The sequence below is a fragment of the Strongylocentrotus purpuratus genome, unplaced genomic scaffold (assembly GCF_000002235.5).
Source record: "Strongylocentrotus purpuratus isolate Spur 01 unplaced genomic scaffold, Spur_5.0 spur5_scaffold_2, whole genome shotgun sequence".
Lineage (NCBI taxonomy): Eukaryota > Metazoa > Echinodermata > Echinoidea > Camarodonta > Strongylocentrotidae > Strongylocentrotus > Strongylocentrotus purpuratus.
The window spans coordinates 38,495,789-38,514,431 of NW_022145605.1; the positions used below are offsets into that span (position 1 = coordinate 38,495,789).

Genomic DNA, 18,643 nt, shown 5'->3' on the forward strand with positions numbered 1-18,643 from the left:
TCAGGTATTGTTACTGGTGTTGTTCCTGAGGAACAAAGTAAATGTTATATGCAATGATTGATACATATACACCCATTCGCAAGAATTTTATGCTGAATTTACGTGGTTTACGTGGTTTACAGAAACGGTATAATTAGTATCAGTCAGGCTTTAGATCACTTCACTCAACGACCACATCACTATTGAATGTGACTGGCTAAAGAGCATTGAAGATGGAAAGGTCGTAATTGCTGCAATGTTAGATCGTGTGCCAATGCCTTGAGCCATAATGCATGGTCGTACAGAGGATTTTTATATTTTTGGGACCTGGGGAAATTGCAATGAAATTTTGAAAATGTATTGCATTTTTTTATTTTTTTTTATTTGTGGGAACTGCCCCCTACCCTAGCCCCCGCTGCATCCAGTCATGGTTCAGTGGCCAAGCAATGGCCTTGTAACTGGGCCCCAGGATCAAAACCGTGTCGATGTGCTATATTAGTGCCCTTTTGTGGGGCATTAATCCTCATTGCTGTCATTTATGACCTAAGGGCGTAGGTCCCCTAATTTATAAGCATAGTATCATACACATGCTTTAGCAGTCACGCAAAACAAACACTGGCAAATTATTATTCAATAAAGTCTGAGAATGTATACTATTATCTAGATATATTAGGAATAAATCATTGTCAAAATAATTTCATAAATTGGGGTAAAAAAAATGTTCCAACTATTTGAGCGACAGTGTATGTTAACTATATTTTTCACTATATTTTATTATAATATATTATAATTATATCATATTTTATCATATTTATGTCGTAGTTAAAATTCTTTGGAATTTCTTTATAATATGTGTTTTAAAACCAACTCATAACAATCTTTATGTTTACGTATACATGCAAACGAATTCATATAATTTATCTCTACTCGGTGTTATCAGTAATTCTACCATTTTTTTATTCTTGATATATATGTTTTCGTATGTTTACTTTGTATTTTTAATGTACGAACTGGGCTTTTACCGTGAATAACTAAATGAATCAAATCAAATCAAATAATAAGTTAGACGATACGTGAGCGATACGGTACCCATAGGGTATGATAAAGAATGTTAGCATAACCATTCCTGTACTATTGAGCTTCCTACACTTGACGCTCCGAGACTGAGGATCATTTGTGCACATATATCCTTAAAATTTTATTCTACTCTCAGCCTTCACTAATCCATAAATTTAGTAGTCATTTTTGTTGTCACAGGTATTCACATTGATACTGAATAATCTCATAATTTACAAACAATATTATGATTGTCTCTTACTGGAATATCATTTACACATACAGGTACATAAAGTTCATTCGATCTAATTAACAAACAATAACTTATTAAATGTATCAACTTGTTTTGGCTTTAAAATGTATATCACAACGAATATATCAAAGGGAACGTGACATGCTGATATAAACATATAAAAAAGGAACCATATCCAACTTGAAGCTGTCAAATAGCAAAAACACAAATAAATACATGGAACGGTTGGATCCGGGAAAAACAGAGGTGTAAGTGGTTAAAAGGAATGAATTGAGATGGATGGGTCATAATTTGAAGAAGGAGGACGATGAGCCTGTGAAAAGAGCGTAGAATCTGGAATAGCAGGGGCGGATCCAGCCGGCGGCAGGGGAGGGGACCAAAGAGGGGGCCCAATTCGTGAGAAAATATTTAGCGGCGAAACAGCCAGCTGGATAATAAGCGGGGGGGGGGGGGGAGCACTAATATTTTGTTATGCCCCCCCCCCTAAAAAAAAATTGAAAGTCCTACCCCCCCCCCCCCCCCCTTGAGCACCAGGAGAGGGGCCCGGGGCCCCCTGGATCCGCCACTTGTGGATGGCACAAGAGGCACATGAAGAGGAAGAGTGAAGAAAGAAAGCAGTAAAGTTTGTTCCAATGCGGAGGGTACTCGAGACAAGAAGAAGAGGAAAGAAGTTCATTATGACCCCGAAAGTAAATAACCCCTTGTAAAACCACAATTATGACGATGATTGTTATGATGATGATGATGATTACGTAAGCAATTGAAAGAATGGTTTTGGTTGTTTACACACCGGAGGTTGTAGATGCTAGTCCTTTAATGTTGGAGTTGTCTGTTCTGAACACCCATCTTCCAGATACACCGATGTTCGATGTCGTTTCAATATCGACGACGGCAGCTGTTCGAGATCCAGGGACACTATAGTAGTTCACTCCGTCACCAGCGTTGAATCCAACCTAAGAGTCAAGCATGTGAACTTTGAAGCAATACTTCCTAACAAATGTAACTTGATACGGGTTCGATTCATGTTTTTGTTCGTCTAATTTCATGTCACATTGCCCTGTTCGGTGCAAAAGTCAGAGTTCGGTGACGAAAGTCAGAGTTGTTTGACATATATATTAGTTGATGAGAAACTAAATTGACAAACTTCTGACTTTAAGCGTTCTGACTTTAAGCAAAGCGTTTTTTCTTTGTTTGGTTTGAAATAGACAAAACGGATTCAGCATTTTGTTTTTGTATTACCGATTTAGATCTACACTAGCTTTGATTTTCCTACTGTTCTCGTTTTAAAGGCCGGTTTACATACTAGTGGCAAAGACCCAGCGAAAGGCGACGGACGTGAAAATCACAAAATTTTGGTGGCAAAGCGATAAAAGGGGAAAACCAAGATTCGCTGACGGGGACCTTCAGCGACAACACGACGGCAAACGACGAATGGATGCGGCAGGAAACAGAGTCTAGCGAGCAAAATCGGACGTTGTCTGGCGGCGAGTGACGATGTCTCGACGCAGCACGGCAACAAGGAACGAGGTCAGACGGCTGGGAGCGGATTGGCTGACGGCAAGGAACGGCGGCTGACGGTGGGGTGCGGCGGTGCATTTTGCAGTCTGACCCTAGCTCCGTCCACCTTAATGATGAAACAGCTTTGACAAAGAACAGGAGGTCATTTTCATTTCATATGAACTTCAAAATAGCATCGTGCCGGACAGTATATTAAAATCAAACTGACGTCACAAAAAGTGAAAAATCGTGGACCATCGTTGCAAAATCGTAACCCGTCACAGACCACCGTTGCAATGTCGCAGGTACTCACAAATGACCCGCCATCAACAGTCATCACCCGTCAACCTCCGGTCAAAATGTGCAATCCATCGTCGCACCAAGGTCGTTACAACTTCGTTACTTGCCGCAATGTGTCGTCAGGGTTTGAGATGTGACGTCACTTGCCGTTGCTTTTTGCCGTCAAGACAACGACTACCAACGAAATGTTGGCAACCTCAAAATGACTAGAGACGGAATCGCACGGCATGGAAACGTCAAGGAAGTGAGGGTTGCGGTCTCCAACGAAATCTGAATGGAACCACAACGATATTTTTTGCCGCTACAAGATTTTCAAAATGCTGAAAATTTGTCGACGGACGCGATTGATAATTTTGGCTGTCTGCGGCAATTGAAGGCAACACACGATTGACGGGAAATTGAAAATTGCAATTCGGAGCTTAATGTAGCTTGCCGGCCTTAAAGATGTCCCTTTTGCAGCCAACATCAAGTTATGTAGAACTTTGCAGGAATTATGAATATGTCACGTATGTCCTATCTGTGAAATGTAAACGTTATCAGTGTCGTAATATTCAAATTATGCAAGGAAACCCGTTTACTTGCTAGACTTCACTGTCAGACACTATCGAGTGAATGACTGGCTTTTTTTTTCTTTGGTAATAACAAACATAGAATGAGCTGATAAGGATACATGAGCATTTGTCTACATCAATACCCACTTCTTGTAATGGCCAAAGTTAAACTGATTGAATCTTTGCGCAGCACAAAACGTACGACGTACGTAAGCCCCCCCCCCCCCCCCTGTTTTAAGGGAAGTTCTAAATTAGTATCATCTTTCAAATGCCGTTGGAATTTAACCTTTTCATTTTTTGGCCTGCAAATGGGACATAGTACCTTTAGGTAACGATTATAACATGTAATTTTATTCCCTTTTATCGATATATGCAGCATAGCATTTAAACGGGTGTTATGTTTCAGCCTCTTGCCTTCCTAACTAAACTAAAACCCAAATCATGAAAAGGATCTTCCAAAATTATAACCGTAGTACTAGAGTCACAACCGACACCAAACTGATCAAAAATTACATTACACCAAATGTTGGAGAATTACTCGGTCTGGCCTCGACTTGGAGTCGGTTTGGCGGTGTGACTGATGCATTATGTCATATAAATGGGAGGGGCTACTGTAATACATGAGCTCGTTACCATATACACAACCGTGTCCCTAGTTTACAAGAAGAAGGAGGTATACACCAAACAACAAAATGATTTACCTGAGCTGGGCTACTACTTCCTCCTGCTGCCCAGTTGATATCACGGTAATTAAAGATGGCGAAGGAGTATCGGCCATCTGTCATCATAACAGCTTGAAAGGAATTTCTCTGAAGTAAAATATCAACATTATCCAAATATATATTTTGATATAAATATTAAATATTTGATGAAACAAAACGGATAACACGGCAGGATGAAGAATGAAATGAATCTCAACTTTTAGTAATTTTAGTGATAGATAAAGACGTACTAAAGTGAAAAAATACAAAAACATAGATTGCTTAACGGACCAAAATGAATAATAAGTCAATTGCTGTTTACACATTTTTAAATGTTTGATCAGCTTGATTTCCAGGAGGTTTGCACTTGGGTTTAATATCTGCTGTAATCCTCTAATCGTGTATGCAAATTGGTTGACAGGACTTTCAAAAGGGCGAATGTCCTCTAGTTAATGCAAGATTCTATAAGAAATACCGATTTATTTTTATTCTCGTGGAATTTCTTCGGTTTTTTTTTTATTACATCGCCATAACATAAAATATTACTCAAAATCCATTAAACAGTAGGGACGGATGATAAATATGAATAGGTTCATCGATGAATTATCGATTAAGTCACTGTACTTACCGCCGCGGATTGATTAGAAGCACCATAGAAAGCAACGCTGTCCCAGGTCGCGATGAACATCCATGACGACAAAAAAAATTTCATGTCAACAAATGATGCTCTTATGATATCATCAGCTGCGAGGAATATGCCGTCGTCTTGGGCAAATCGTAAGACTTCTCGATAGGATAGAGTCCCGCCCTTACGCGTGTCAACATCAGCCCAGAATGGGGTTATAATGGGTCGGCCATCAGCGACTGGAAACGAATATGAGTTAAATTGACTAACTGCCGCCAAGAACGAGATGACACCGTTATTGTTGACCTGCATCAACATAGTAGTAAACAAAGAAATGGGGAGACAGATAGGGAAGGCGGTAGTAAGTAATAATGTAGCCAATTCATGTGGAACATTGAAAAAGACGAACGGTAATATTAAAATAAAAAAGAAGACAGATATCAGTTCAAACGGACATACACACACGGACACCCACGCAAACATACATAGAGAGAGAGAGAGAGAGAGAGAGAGAGATGAGGACGATAGAGAAAACGATATATATATTGATATGAAGCGAGAGAGAGAAAGAGAGAGAGAGAGAGAGAGAGAGAGGGGGGGGGGAGGCGAAAGTAGGTGTTGTTGACGATGCCTTAGTTTTTTGACTGCCCTAGGCCGTTACAACCGCAGCAACTCTCTGATGTAAAATACGCTGGGATTATTAAAATCTTGTCTTTCCTTTTAAAATTTAAAATAAGTTAAAGCACTATTAGATTTTATATCTTTACCAGGGTAATTATGCTGCATTATTGTAGAGCGCTTAGAGACTTCTGACAAAGTAAGTGTTAGGCGCTATATAAGCACTGTAATTATTATTATTACCATGTTCATGTACAAACAAATGTGACATGAATATGAAATGTGTTCCTAAATGTGATGTCATGTTAAAAGGGTGCGACAGATTTCTTTTAAACAAAATATTTTGATTCAAGCAACGAGGGACTTACAAAAAGTCTAGTTTGGTTGTGATCGAAGAACGGGAAGGCGACAGAGATTGGTAACTCGTTTGTGGAACCATCATCGTTGGCTGGTAGAAATTCGTCCCCTTCATTTAACCCAAATGGAAAGAACAGACCTAAACAATGGGGTAAATAAAGTGGAAAATCAATTATTATTATTATTATTATCGTAATTATTATTATCATAATATTAATACAAATAATAATAACTAGACTTGAATTCGTCACTTTGACGAATTAGGTGATACGTATACTAATTTTTTAACATAATGAAGAAAGAATTTTCACGAATTCATCATATCTTATAAAATGCTCCTCCCATTATGGTATATCCAAAAGGCAAGTTTCAACTGTGTAGCCTCGGTCATTATGGCTCGAATTCACGAAGGAGGTTTGTCGACAAACCTAGGTTTATGTGCGTCATATAACGCGTTTTTACGCGTTTTTACACACCTAGGTGTCAATTTGTTATATTGGGCTATGCGATCTTTACATCCGTGCACAAGAAAAATGGTTTCCTTTCCAGTTAGGTTGTCCCCCCTGGTTCCCTGACTATCAGCTGAAAACTTGACATATAGGTAGAGCATGACGGGTGAAGTATTTCATGAAATGAGATGAAATTGTGAAAATGCATTCTTCATTATGTCAATTAGAGTCAATGGTGTAACTGGTTATTTAACAGGGTCAATGCCAAATGGTCATATGGTGGCATATCCTAAGTGGTGGGTGTGGCTAGGGGAAGGCCCCAAAGGGGTCAAAAGATTGAACTAGATCAGCTGGAAAGGAAACCCAATGAAAACCATATTAGAAGATTCGCCATAGTCTCGAGGTACAAAATGGTGGAAGGTGCCCGCCAAACGCCCCCAAAGAGGTCATAAAATTGAGCTAGATCAGCTGGAAAGGAAACCCCAGGAAACCAACTGGGAATCGTTCGGCAGAGTCCACATATACACTAATGACCACTGCCAGACGAATTGAGTGGTGGGGAGAGCCTGCCAGACGCCCTAAAGAGGTCACAAAATGGAGCTAGATCAGCTGGAAAGGAAACCCTATGAAACCAGTGGGAAATTGTTCGGCAGAGTCTACAGATACACAAATGACCACTGTCAGATGATTTAAGTGGTTAGGAGTGCATGCAAGATGCCTCTAAAGTGCCCCAATCCCCGAATCCCCAATCGTTGTGACTTGTGACAAATGCTTAAAGCTGCTCACAGAGGCAACAATCACATGACATTCAGAGAACCAAAATCCTTAAAAGTACAATACTGTGTCTAGTTTGATACCTCAAACAAAACTTGACCTAACCTGGTGTTGTGCCTGGTGTAGTACCTAATGTGGTTCCCAAAGTTGTTCCAGCTGGTGTTGTTCTAGGTGTTGTAGCTCGCGTTGTACCAGTTGTTGTTCCTGGCGTTGTTCCTGGGGTCGCTCCCAGTGTTGTTCCTGAGGGGAAAATTAAATGTTACACATATTACTAAAGAACTGTACACATATATTCAAGATTCTTGCGCTTAAATTTACATGGTTATCGGAAACTGTTTGGCATTTGAAATTTCAAATATTAGGTGTGACAAATACTTAAAGCTGCTCACAGAGGCAATAAACACATGACATTCAGAGAACCCAAAATCCGTAAAAGTACTATAGGGTATTCTAGCTTTATATCCCACACAAAACTTGACCTAACCTGGTGTCGTGCCTCGTGTAGTACCTGGTGCCGTTCCCGGAGTTGTTCTAGGTGTTGTAGCTGACAGTGTCACAGGTGTTGTTCCAGGTGTTGTAGCTGGCATTGTTCCAGGTGTTGTACCTGGCGTTGTTGATGGCGTTATTACAGGTGTTGTTCCAGGTGTTGAAGCTGGCGTTGTAACCGGTATTGTAGCTTGCGTTATTACATGTGTTGTAGATGGCGTTGTTACAGTTGTTGTTCCAGGTGTTGTAGCTGGCGTTGTTACAGGTGTTGTTCCAGGTGTTGTAGATGTCGTTGTTACCAGTGTTGTTCCAGGTGTTGTAGCTGGCGTTGTTACAGGTGTTGTTCCAGGTGTTGTAGCTAGCGTTGTTTCAGGTATTGTAGCTGGCGTTGTTACAGGTGTTGTTCCAGGTGTTGTAGATGGCGTTGTTACCGGTGTTGTTCCAGGGGTTGTAGCTGGCGTTGTTACAGGTGTTGTTCCAGGTGTTGTAGCTGGCGTTGTTACCGGTATCGTAGCTTGCGTTATTACAGGTGTTGTAGATGGCGTTGTTACAGTTGTTGTAGATGGCGTTGTTACAGGTGTTGTAGTAGGCGTTGTTACAGGTGTTGTTCCAGGTGTTGTTCCAGGAGTTGTAGCTGGCGTTGTTACAGGTGTTGTAGCTGGCGTTGTTACAGATGTTGTAGCTGGCTTTATTACAGGTGTTGTAGATGGCGTTGTCACAGGTGTTGTTATAGGTGTTGTAGCTGGCGTTGTCACAGGTGTTGTTCTAGGTGTTGTAACTGACATTGTCACAGGTGTTGTTCCAGGTGTTGTAGCTGGCATTGTTCCAGGTGTTGTACCGGGCGTTGTTGATGGCGTTATTACAGGTGTTGTTCCAGGTGTTGAAGCTGGCGTTGTTACCGGTATTGTAGCTTGCGTTATTTCAGGTGTTGTAGATGGCGTTGTTATAGGTGTTGTAGCTGGCGTTGTTACAGGTGTTGTAGCTGGCGTTATTACAGGTGTTGAAGCTGGCGTTGTCACAGGTGTTGTTCTAGGTGTTTTAACTGACATTGTCACAGGTGTTGTTCCAGGTGTTGTAGCTGGCATTGTTCCAGGTGTTGTTCCTGGTGTTGTAGCTGGCGTCGTTACCGGTATTGTAGCTTGCGTTATTTCAGGTGTTGTAGATGGCGTTGTTACAGGTGTTGTAGCTGGCGTTGTTACAGGTGTTGTAGCTGGCGTTATTACAGGTGTTGTAGCTGGCGTTGTCACAGGTGTTGTTCTAGGTGTTGTAACTGACATTGTCACAGGTGTTGTTCCAGGTGTTGTAGCTGGCATTGTTCCAGGTGTTGTACCGGGCGTTGTTGATGGCGTTATTACAGGTGTTGTTCCAGGTGTTGTTGATGACGTTGTTACAGGTGTGGTAGCTGGCGTTATTACAGGTGTTGTAGATGGCGCTGTTACAGGTGTTGTTCCAGGTGTCGTAGATGGCGTTGTTACAGGTGTTGTAGATGGCGTTGTTCCAGGAGTTGTAGCTGGTGTTGTTCCAGGTGTTGTTGATGACGTTGTTACAGGTGTGGTAGCTGGCGTTATTACAGGTGTTGTAGATGGCGCTGTTACAGGTGTTGTTCCAGGTGTGGTAGCTGTCGTTATTACAGGTGTTGTAGATGGCGCTGTTATAGGTGTTGTTCCAGGTGTCGTAGATGGCGTTGTTCCAGGTGTCGTTGATGGCGTTGTTACATGTGTGGTAGCTGGCGTTGTTACAGGTGTTGTAGCTGGCGTTATTACAGGTGTTGTAGATGGCGTTGTTACAGATGTTGTAGATGGCGTTATTACAGGTGTGGTAGCTGGCGTTTTTACAGGTGTTGAAGCTGGCGTTGTTTCAGGTGTTGTTGCATGTGTTGTTCCTAAAGGAAAACAAATCAAATGTTATACACATTAGTAACGAACTATACACCAATATTTAAGATTTCTACGCTTAATTTACGTGGATATCAGAAGCTTTTTTGCATTGGAAATGTCATCTATCAGGTGTGACAAATGCTCTAAGCTGCTTACAGAGGCAATAACAACATGACATTCAGAGAACCCCAATCCTTGAAAGTACAATAGTGTCTCTAGCTTTATACTTCAAACAAAACTTTAGCTGACCTTTTGTTGTGCCAGGTGTTGATCCCGGTGTTGTTCCATGTGTTGATCCAGGTGTTTTTCCAGGTACTGTAGCTGCCGTTGTCACAGGTGTTGTTCCAGGTGTTGTTCCCGGTGTTGTGCCCGGCGTAGTACCCTGTGTGGTTCCCGGATTTGCTCCAAGTGTTGTCCCCGAGGTCATTCCCGGTGCTGTAGCTGGCGTTGTTCCAGGGGTTGCTCCTGGAGTTGTTCCTGAGGTTGTAGCTGGCGTTGTTCTAGGTGTTGTTCCAGGTGTTGTCCCAGGGGTCATTTCAGGTGTTGTTCCAGTGGTTCTTCCTGCGCTTGTTCCTAGTGTTGTTCATGAGGGATACATTTAATGTTATACGAATTACTAAAAAACTATATACCTATGTTCTAGATTTCTGTGCTTAATTTTACATGGTTATCAGAAGATGTTTTGCATTGGACATGACATGTATCAGGAGTGACAAATACTTAAAGCTTCTTACAGAAGGAATAACCACATGACATTCCGAGAACCCACATCATTGAAAGTACTATAGTGTGTTTAGCTTCATGCCCTTAACAAAACTTAACCTAACCTGGTGTTGTGCCGGCTGTTTTTCCCGGAGTAGTTCCAGATGTTGTTCCAGGTGTTGTAACTGGTGTTGTTTCAGCGGTTGTTCGAGGTGTTGTTCGAGGTGTTGTTCGAGGTGTTGTTCGAGGTGTTGTTCCTGGCGTTTTCCCCAGTGTTGTTCCTGAAGGAAAGATACGCATTACTAAAGAACTATACACCCTTTATTTAAGAATTCTGCTCTTAATTTCAAGTGGTTATCAGTTGCTCTTAGTCCGGTCTGTTAACAAGATGTTGGGGACAGATCTGACTTTTAGGACTTTAATATTGCACAATATCACAGACACTGATAACAAGTATGGCCATGCATCTTAGATTTAGCATTGTTAAACAATGCTTTTAAATGTAATGTTATTTTTGTTTTACCTGTATAATGTAGTCTTTCTTGTCTATAAGCGCTTTACAGATATAGAGAATGTCTACCTTTTTTCTCAAGCAAACAAAATTCTTTTACAAAAGTAACGAAATTCTATTAGTATTGACTGATGTTGATACATAAGCCTACTCTCGCGTACTGTAAACCAATATCGTATTCATGTACCAAATGTCGATCTAAGTCTATGAGTACATTCAGTGTAAACATTGTGCCTTTACCATACAGGCCTACCTACACGACCAATTACAAGGATAATGAACAAAAGTACAAAAAACATAATCTGCTTAGAAAAAAATGCAAGCCTTTTTCGTAGAAAATCTTTTCCTGTTTTACTTCAATGTATCGTGTGTGTTCTTTCTTCACATTTAATCTATGTGTACTTGGAATACTTAGTAGACAATGGAAAATGAACATTTGAATTTCCCCCCAAATCTAGGTCTATTCACATTGATAAACAGATATATTCCTAACCGGTATACTTGTATTCAATGTTACTTACCCCCAACTGCAATTTGGATGAGGGATGTCATGCAAAGAATGACGAGAAGCTTTACAACCGAATGGGTTTTGCCGAAACATTTCTTCATTTTCATTCCGTTTATGCCACTGGGATTAAAAATACAAAACTGATGATATCATACGAGACAATTATTTTTAATATGAAAATAATGATAACTAGACATATAATACTTGTTTGGAACAAGTATAGGTGGGCTGGTCAACTTAAATTTGAGACAAAATAGAGCAAAAATAAGAGAAACTGCTTAAACATTCTTAAAAAACAATATCATGTAGTTTCATGACGTGAACGAAATTCACCTTCTATAGGGATACCGCAAATTATGAAATGTTTGACATGAGGCCTTTAATCGAGATTTTCACTATGATGACGTCATCAAAATGAAAAATGGTTATTATTCCGCTAGTAGAGATTTGTCTTAGCTACAACATATCGAAATTTTGAAAAAATTGATCAATATTTACAGAGATACAATCAATTTTACATAAATATGCTGACGTCATAATATGCAAATTCGTATTTTGAGTTCCAAGGCCATTGTGATGATGTCACGATACACTTAATGGCCAAATGAGACATGAAATCATATCTCCGACTCATACTCTATCAGAATATGAAAAATAATTGAGGATCCCGGTGCATTCCAAAGAGCTATAATGGATTTTGTATAGGAATGTTTTTGCCCATATATGCTATGTATTATAAGAGCTCGCGCGCACGGACATTTATCTTGAATGGACGCTCATCTTGTTATTAATGGTCATAAAGAGATCAACATGGTATCAAATTGTTTGAAAAAATATGGGAATTATCATGAAAGAAAAAAAAATGGCGATTCTTTGTTAGTTAATGGTGTTACGCGCGAAAACGCGCGCGCATGCGCGTGTGCGCGATTTTTTATAAAATGCTTGAAATGACCTGAAACGTATGCAAAAAAAATTTGAGACGATTTTGAGCATTTTCAAATTTTGCGTGCATACTGACGCGCGGACGTACGCGCACGCGCGCATTTTTTTAACTGAAATTGACCGGACGGATATTGACCTTGATCATGATAAATATGAATGTGAAATGGATTTTGGTTATGAAGATATGATCATGAGTTGATTTTCAGAAAATTTCACAAAATGGCGCCTAGATGACGTCATCCGTCAAAGTCAAGGTTGAAAATTTGTCAGTCTTTTCTTCTAATGCCTATATTATGTGTGCCAAATTTCAAGGTATTTGATTGAACCATTTTTAAGTTATCTTGCTCACAAAAAGTGGGTCGAAATAAGAAAAATAAATAAATAAATAGATTTGTAATACTTGTTTGGAACAAGTATAGGTGGGCTGATCCAACAAAAAATTGAGACAAAATAAAGGGTATATTTGAGATAGCTTTTTGTCTCATCTACAACATACTCGAAGTTCAGCGTAAACGAAGCTAAAACGACAGAGATATTACTCGCGAAAGACGGGAATGTAGAATCGAGTTTTGAGAAAAAGTCATGTCCCATAGAGAATACACGCAAAATGTAAAAAATTGACATGCCTCCTTTAACCGCAAAAATACGCCATGATGCCTTTGTCAAAATGAAAAATAATAGCAACTACATTTGTAGAAAATTGTCTCAGCTAGAACATATCAAAATTTGGAAGAAAATTGATCAATATTTACAGAGATACAATCAATTTTCCATAAATATGCTGACGTCATAATATGCAAATTGGTATTTTGTGTTCAGAGGCCATTATGATAACGTCATGAGTTAATTGAGGGTCAAATGAGAAATGAAACAATATCTCCGAATCATACTCTATTAAAATATGAAACAAAATTGGGGTCACCTTGCATCCTAAAGAGCTACAATGGATTTTGTTTAGGCATGTTTTTGCCCATATATGCTATGTATTACAAGAGCTCGCGCGCACGGAAATTTTTGTTAAACGGTCGATCAATCCGTTATTAATAGTCATAAAGATACAAACGTGGTATCAATTTGTTTGTAAATATATGTGGAATATTATGAAAGAAAAAAAAAGGCAATTCTATGTTGTGCAATCGTTTTACGCGCGAAAACGCGCGCGCATGCGCGTGTGCGCGATTTTTTTATAAAATGCTTAAAATGGCCTAAAACTTATGCAAAATGATTTTGAGACGATTTTGAGCATTTCAAAATTTTGCGCGCGCATTGACGCGCGGACGTTTGCGTACGCGCGTGTTATTTGACCTGAAATTGACCGGACGGATATTGATCTTGATCATGATAAATATGAATGAGAAATACCTTTTGGTTATGAAGATATGATTATGAGTTGATTTTCGTTAAAAATTTTACAAAATGGCGCCTAAATGACGTCATCAGTGAAGGTCAATGTTGAAAACATTACTGTGCTTTGTACATTTGCCTATACACATGTGTGCCAAATTTGAAGGCATTTGATTGAGCCATTTTTAAGTAATCGTGCTTACAAAAAAGTGGTTCGAAATAAGAAAAATAAAGAATAATAAAAATAAACTAGATTTGTAATACTTGTTTGGAACAAGTATAGGTGGGCTGGTCCAACTAAAATTTGAGACAAAATGAAGTGCACATTTGAGATAGCTAATTGTCTCAGCTACAACATACTCAAAGTTCAGCGTAAACAAAGCTAAAACGACGGAGATATTGCTCGCGAAAGACGGGAATGTAGAATCCAGTTTTGAGAAAAAGCCATGTCCCATAGAGATTACACGCAAAATGTTAAAAATTGACATGCCTCCTTTAATCGCAAAAAAGACGCCATAATGCCTTTTGCCGAAATAAAGGATAATAACTGCATTTGTAGAAAATTGTCTCAGCTAGAACATATCAAAATTTGGAAGAAAATCGATCAATATTTACAGAGATACAATCAATTTTCCATAAATATGCTGAGGTCATAATATGCAAAATTGGAATTTTGAGTTCGGTGGTCATTAAGATGACGTCATGAGTTAATTGAGGGTCAAATGAGACATGAAACAATATCTTCGAATCATACTCTATTAAAATATGACAAAAAAATTGGGGTCATCCTGCATCCTAAAGAGCGACGATGGATTTTGTATAGGCATGTTTTTGCCCATAATATGCTATGTATTATAAGAGCTCGCGCGCACGGAAATTTTTGTTAAACGGTCGATCATTTCGTTATTAATAGTCATAAAGAGACAAACATGGTATCAATTTCTTTGTAAAAATATGTGGAATATTATGAAAATAAAAATTGGCGATTCTATGTTGTGTAATAGTTTTACGCGCGAAAACGCGCGCGCGCGTACGCGCGTGTGCGCGATTTTTTATAAAATGCTTAGAATGACCTAAAACGTATGCAAAATGATTTTGAGACGATTTTGAGCATTTTAAATTTTTGCGCGCGCATTGACGCGCGGACGTATGCGCACGCGCGCGTTTTTTGACCTGAATTGACCGGACGGATATTGACCTTGATCATGATAAATATGAATGAGAAATACCTTTTGGTTATGAAGATATGATCATGCGTTGATTTTCGTAAAATTTTACAAAATGGCGCCTAGATGACGTCATCGGTAAAGGTCAATGTTGAAAACATTATTGTGCTTTGTACATATGCCTATACATATGTGTGCCAAATTTGAAGGCATTTGATTGAGCCATTTTCAAGTAATCGTGCTTACAAAAAAGTGGTTCGAAATAAGAAAAATAAAGAATAATAAATAAACTAGACATATAATACTTGTTTGGAACAAGTATAGGTGGGCTGGTCAACTAAAATTTGAGACAAAATAGTACAAAAATAAGCGAGATACTGCTAAAAAACAATGTCATGTAGATTAATGATGTGAACGAAATTCACCTTCCATAGGCATAACACGCAACTTAAGAAATTTCTGATATGTGCCCTTTAATCGTAATTTTCACTATGATGACGTGATCAAAATGAAAAATGGTGATCATTAGGCTCGTAGAGAATTGTCTTAGCTACAACATATCGAAATTTAAAAGAAAATCGATCAACATTTACAGAGATACAATCAATTTTCCATAAATATGCTGACGTCATAATATGCAAATTCGTATTTTGAGTTCCAAGGCCATTATGATGATGTCACGATACACTTAATGGCCAAATGAGACATGAAATCATATCTCCGACTCATACTCTATCTAAATATGAAAACAAATTGAAGGTCACGGTTCATTCAAAAGAGCTATAAGGGATTTTGTATAGGCATGTTTTTGCCCATATATGCTATGTATTAAAAGAGCTCGCGCGCACAGACATTTATCTTGAATTGACGCTCATCTTGTAATTAATGGTCATAAAGAGATAAAAATGGTATCAAATTCCTCGAAAAAATATGAAAAATATCATGCAAGAAAAAAAAATGGCGATTCTATGTTTTGTAATGGTGTTACGCGCGAAAACGCGCGCGCATGTGCGTACGCGCGATTTTTTATAAAATGCTTAAAATGACCTGAAACGTATGCAAAATAAATTTTAGACGATTTTGAGCATTTTAAAATTTTGCGCGCGCACTGACGCGCGGACGGACGCGCATGTGCGCGTTTTTTTACCTGAAATTGACTGGACTGATATTGACCTTGATCATGATAAATATGAATGAGAAATAATATTTGGTTATGAAGATATGATCATGAGTTGATTTTCACAAAACGGCGCCTAGATGACGTCATCAGTCAAGGTCAAGGTTGAAAACGTTATTTTGCTTTCTCTATATGCCTATACATATGTGTGCCAAATTTCAAAGCATTTGATTGAACCATTTCAAAGTGATCTTGCTCACAAAAAAGTGGTTCGAAATAAGACAAATAAATAATAAAGGCAATTTTAACAAAATTATAAGGTGGTCTGTATTAGATACAGCCCACCTAATAAATAAATAAAGGCAATTCTAACGAAATTATAAGGTGGTCTGTACGTTATACAGCCCACCTGATAAATAAAGGCAATTCTAACGAAATTATAAGGTGGTCTGTACGTTATACAGCCCACCTGATAATAATAATAAAGGCAATTTTAACAAAATTATAAGGTGGTCTGTATTAGATACAGCCCACCTGATAATAGTTAAAATGATATTAATAAGTGGCTTTGTATAGCACATTTTCCAAAAGATTCAAGCCGATGTTTCTTATTCAATCAACAAAATAACAAGAATAAATTGTAGAGGTATGATTTCAGATATTTTTTGGAGAAGTCAAATAAACTATTATTTCTCAAGAATGCAGAGAGTTAAAGGGAGTGTGTCATGACGAGACTATGTGTCTGTCCCGTGGCCCTATCCGGGACCAATTGGGTATAAATACGACTACAGACGACGCGACCGCAGCATTCACGTGCGTGCAACATATGCGAAACCGAAGCGTGATGAGAACTTCGGTCTGTTTCGCGAACGCTAGCGCGCGCTGACCCAGTTAATCAAGTCCATTTGTTGACGTGCAGTTGTTCAAAAGGAGACGTAGATGGCGTAAACCAGTATTTGCCAGACGTGGAGAAACGGATAGAAAGGGTTAGAATCCGGCTTCTTGTTAAAGGTCAATATCTGCTTTTAAAAAAGTAAAATATAATCATCAGCATGTAGTGAAATACATGTAATTGGAACAACGGCAGCAAATGGTCATTTCATATAGAAGTATCTCTAACTTACTGGGGAAGTCCGGCCTGATGTTCCTTTTCTTGTGAGCCCCCTCCCCCCCCCCCCCCGGAAATTTGCTAGTTGTACCAACAACTTTAATCAACATTTAGTTATTTCTAAAGAGGGTTTCGATCCTACATGCACCCGGGATTTAATCATTGCAAATATGAAATATTAAAATATTAAAATATGATTATTTTTTTTCCCGGTAGGGCTAGTTCGTAGTTTAAGGTGCTTGCAATGTGTCATAATGCCATTCTCTTTATGCTCGTGACAGCTCAACTGAACCATCACCCGAATAACAAAGGGTGTGTATAGCCATCCTACAGATCTATAAGATATATAAATTAAGGGCGGATGAGCTCACATTGAGCCAACGGCCAGCTACCATGGAAGAGTTTGGTACCTCACCATGCATATTACCATTGTCTGCAACATCATGAACAAGTACAAATAGAAAGAAAAACGAGATGCAAGCTTAACTGGTCCCCGAACCCTTAGTCCCGCTGTAAATAGCCTTCAGGAAGAGTTGCTGCCTTTTGCAAATAACGTACATTATAGTGACCAACCGAGCCCAAAGCCTTCGGGAAGATTAGGTTGTGATGATCTGTCCCTGAATACAAGAGGAAAGCGACTGCGCATTGCGACATGGAACGTTAGGACGTTGTATAAGGCAGGGAAATTAGATAACCTTATTCAGGAGGCTAATAGGTTGAAACTAGATATTGTAGGTATTGCGGAAACTAGGTGGACTGATAATGGATGCGTGAAGAGAGATGATTACTCCTTTATATACTCTGGAGGAGAAAAACGCCAACATGGTGTTGGAATGTTAATCAAGAAAAATCTCGAGAAACACATTCTGGGTTACAAGACATTAAATGAGAGAATGATGTTAATGAAGCTGAAAGCTAAACCGTTTAACCTAGCAGTAATTAAATTGTATGCTCTAACCAGCGATTACAGTGATGAACAAGTAGAACAATATTACGATCAAATAGATGAAATGCTAAAGCATTGTAAATCAACAGAAGTTGTTAATATCGTGATAGGTGATTGGAATGCTAAAGTCGGAGAAGGTAAGGATGGAAAATTGTTGGACAATATGGACTAGGCCATCGTAATAAACGGGGTGATCGACTTGTTCAGTTCTGTAAGGAACATGATCTAGTGATATCCAACACCTTTTATCAACAACATAAAAGAAGAACCTACACCTGGAAAAGCCCAGGAGATGTAAATAGAAATCAGATCGACTACATTTTAATAAAGAACAGATTCAAGAATTGTATCATGCAGGTAAAGACATGCCCAGGGGCTGACATATATTCTGATCACAACCCGGTGATTGCAGAAGTTGAAATAAAGCTAAAGAATACACCCTCAGAACAAAAAGAAACTCTCTTTCGGATGTCACAGCCCTAAATAAAACAGAGATAGCAGAAAAATACCTCATGGAAGTTAGAAAAAGGTATAATTGTCTAGTCACAGAAGAAATAGAACAAACAAATAATGAAGTAAATGACATTGAGAAACTAGAAGTTGAATGGAAATGCTTGAAAAAAAGCATTCAGCATGGAAATAAGACGCTACCAACTAAAAAGAAACCAGCAAAACAACCATGGATGACAGAAAAGATTCTGAACTTGATGCAGGAGAGGCAAAAGCAAGTCAGAAACTCCAAATCATACAGAGACATCAATAAAGAAATTGATAAT

General features: G+C 38.9%; 2 protein-coding genes across 2 annotated transcripts; both read right to left on the reverse strand.

Moving 5' to 3' along the window:
• Positions 1-2,070: 2,070 nt before the first annotated feature.
• On the reverse strand, positions 2,071-5,280 carry LOC115926509 (sushi, nidogen and EGF-like domain-containing protein 1). The gene is made up of 3 exons (XM_030991279.1): positions 4,966-5,280; positions 4,338-4,445; positions 2,071-2,241 (listed from the first exon to the last, which is right to left on the reverse strand). Exons 1-3 carry the CDS (start codon positions 5,278-5,280, stop codon positions 2,071-2,073), a joined length of 594 nt encoding a protein of 197 aa, XP_030847139.1.
• A 2,047-nt stretch (positions 5,281-7,327) lies between these two features.
• On the reverse strand, positions 7,328-10,525 carry LOC105439394 (probable serine/threonine-protein kinase clkA). The gene is made up of 5 exons (XM_030991280.1): positions 10,351-10,525; positions 9,773-9,905; positions 8,977-9,492; positions 7,765-7,896; positions 7,328-7,400 (listed from the first exon to the last, which is right to left on the reverse strand). Exons 1-5 carry the CDS (start codon positions 10,523-10,525, stop codon positions 7,328-7,330), a joined length of 1,029 nt encoding a protein of 342 aa, XP_030847140.1.
• Between the last annotated feature and the right edge of the window lie 8,118 nt (positions 10,526-18,643).

Bases quoted from the DNA above. Each gene is read 5' to 3' on its own strand.
- LOC115926509 (XM_030991279.1), bottom strand. From the start codon at position 5,280: ATGTTGATGCAGGTCAACAATAACGGTGTCATCTCGTTCTTGGCGGCA. The intron at 4,446-4,965 runs GTAAGTACAGTG...ATTTTACTTCAG, and splicing joins CTTCTAATCAATCCGCGGCG to AGAAATTCCTTTCAAGCTGT. The intron at 2,242-4,337 runs GTAAATCATTTT...CTTGACTCTTAG, and splicing joins GAAGTAGTAGCCCAGCTCAG to GTTGGATTCAACGCTGGTGA.
- LOC105439394 (XM_030991280.1), bottom strand. From the start codon at position 10,525: ATGCGTATCTTTCCTTCAGGAACAACACTGGGGAAAACGCCAGGAACA. The intron at 9,906-10,350 runs GTTAGGTTAAGT...GGAACCACACAG, and splicing joins AACAGCCGGCACAACACCAG to GGTACTACGCCGGGCACAAC. The intron at 9,493-9,772 runs GTCAGCTAAAGT...AAACAACGCCAG, and splicing joins AACACCTGGCACAACAAAAG to CTTCAACACCTGTAAAAACG.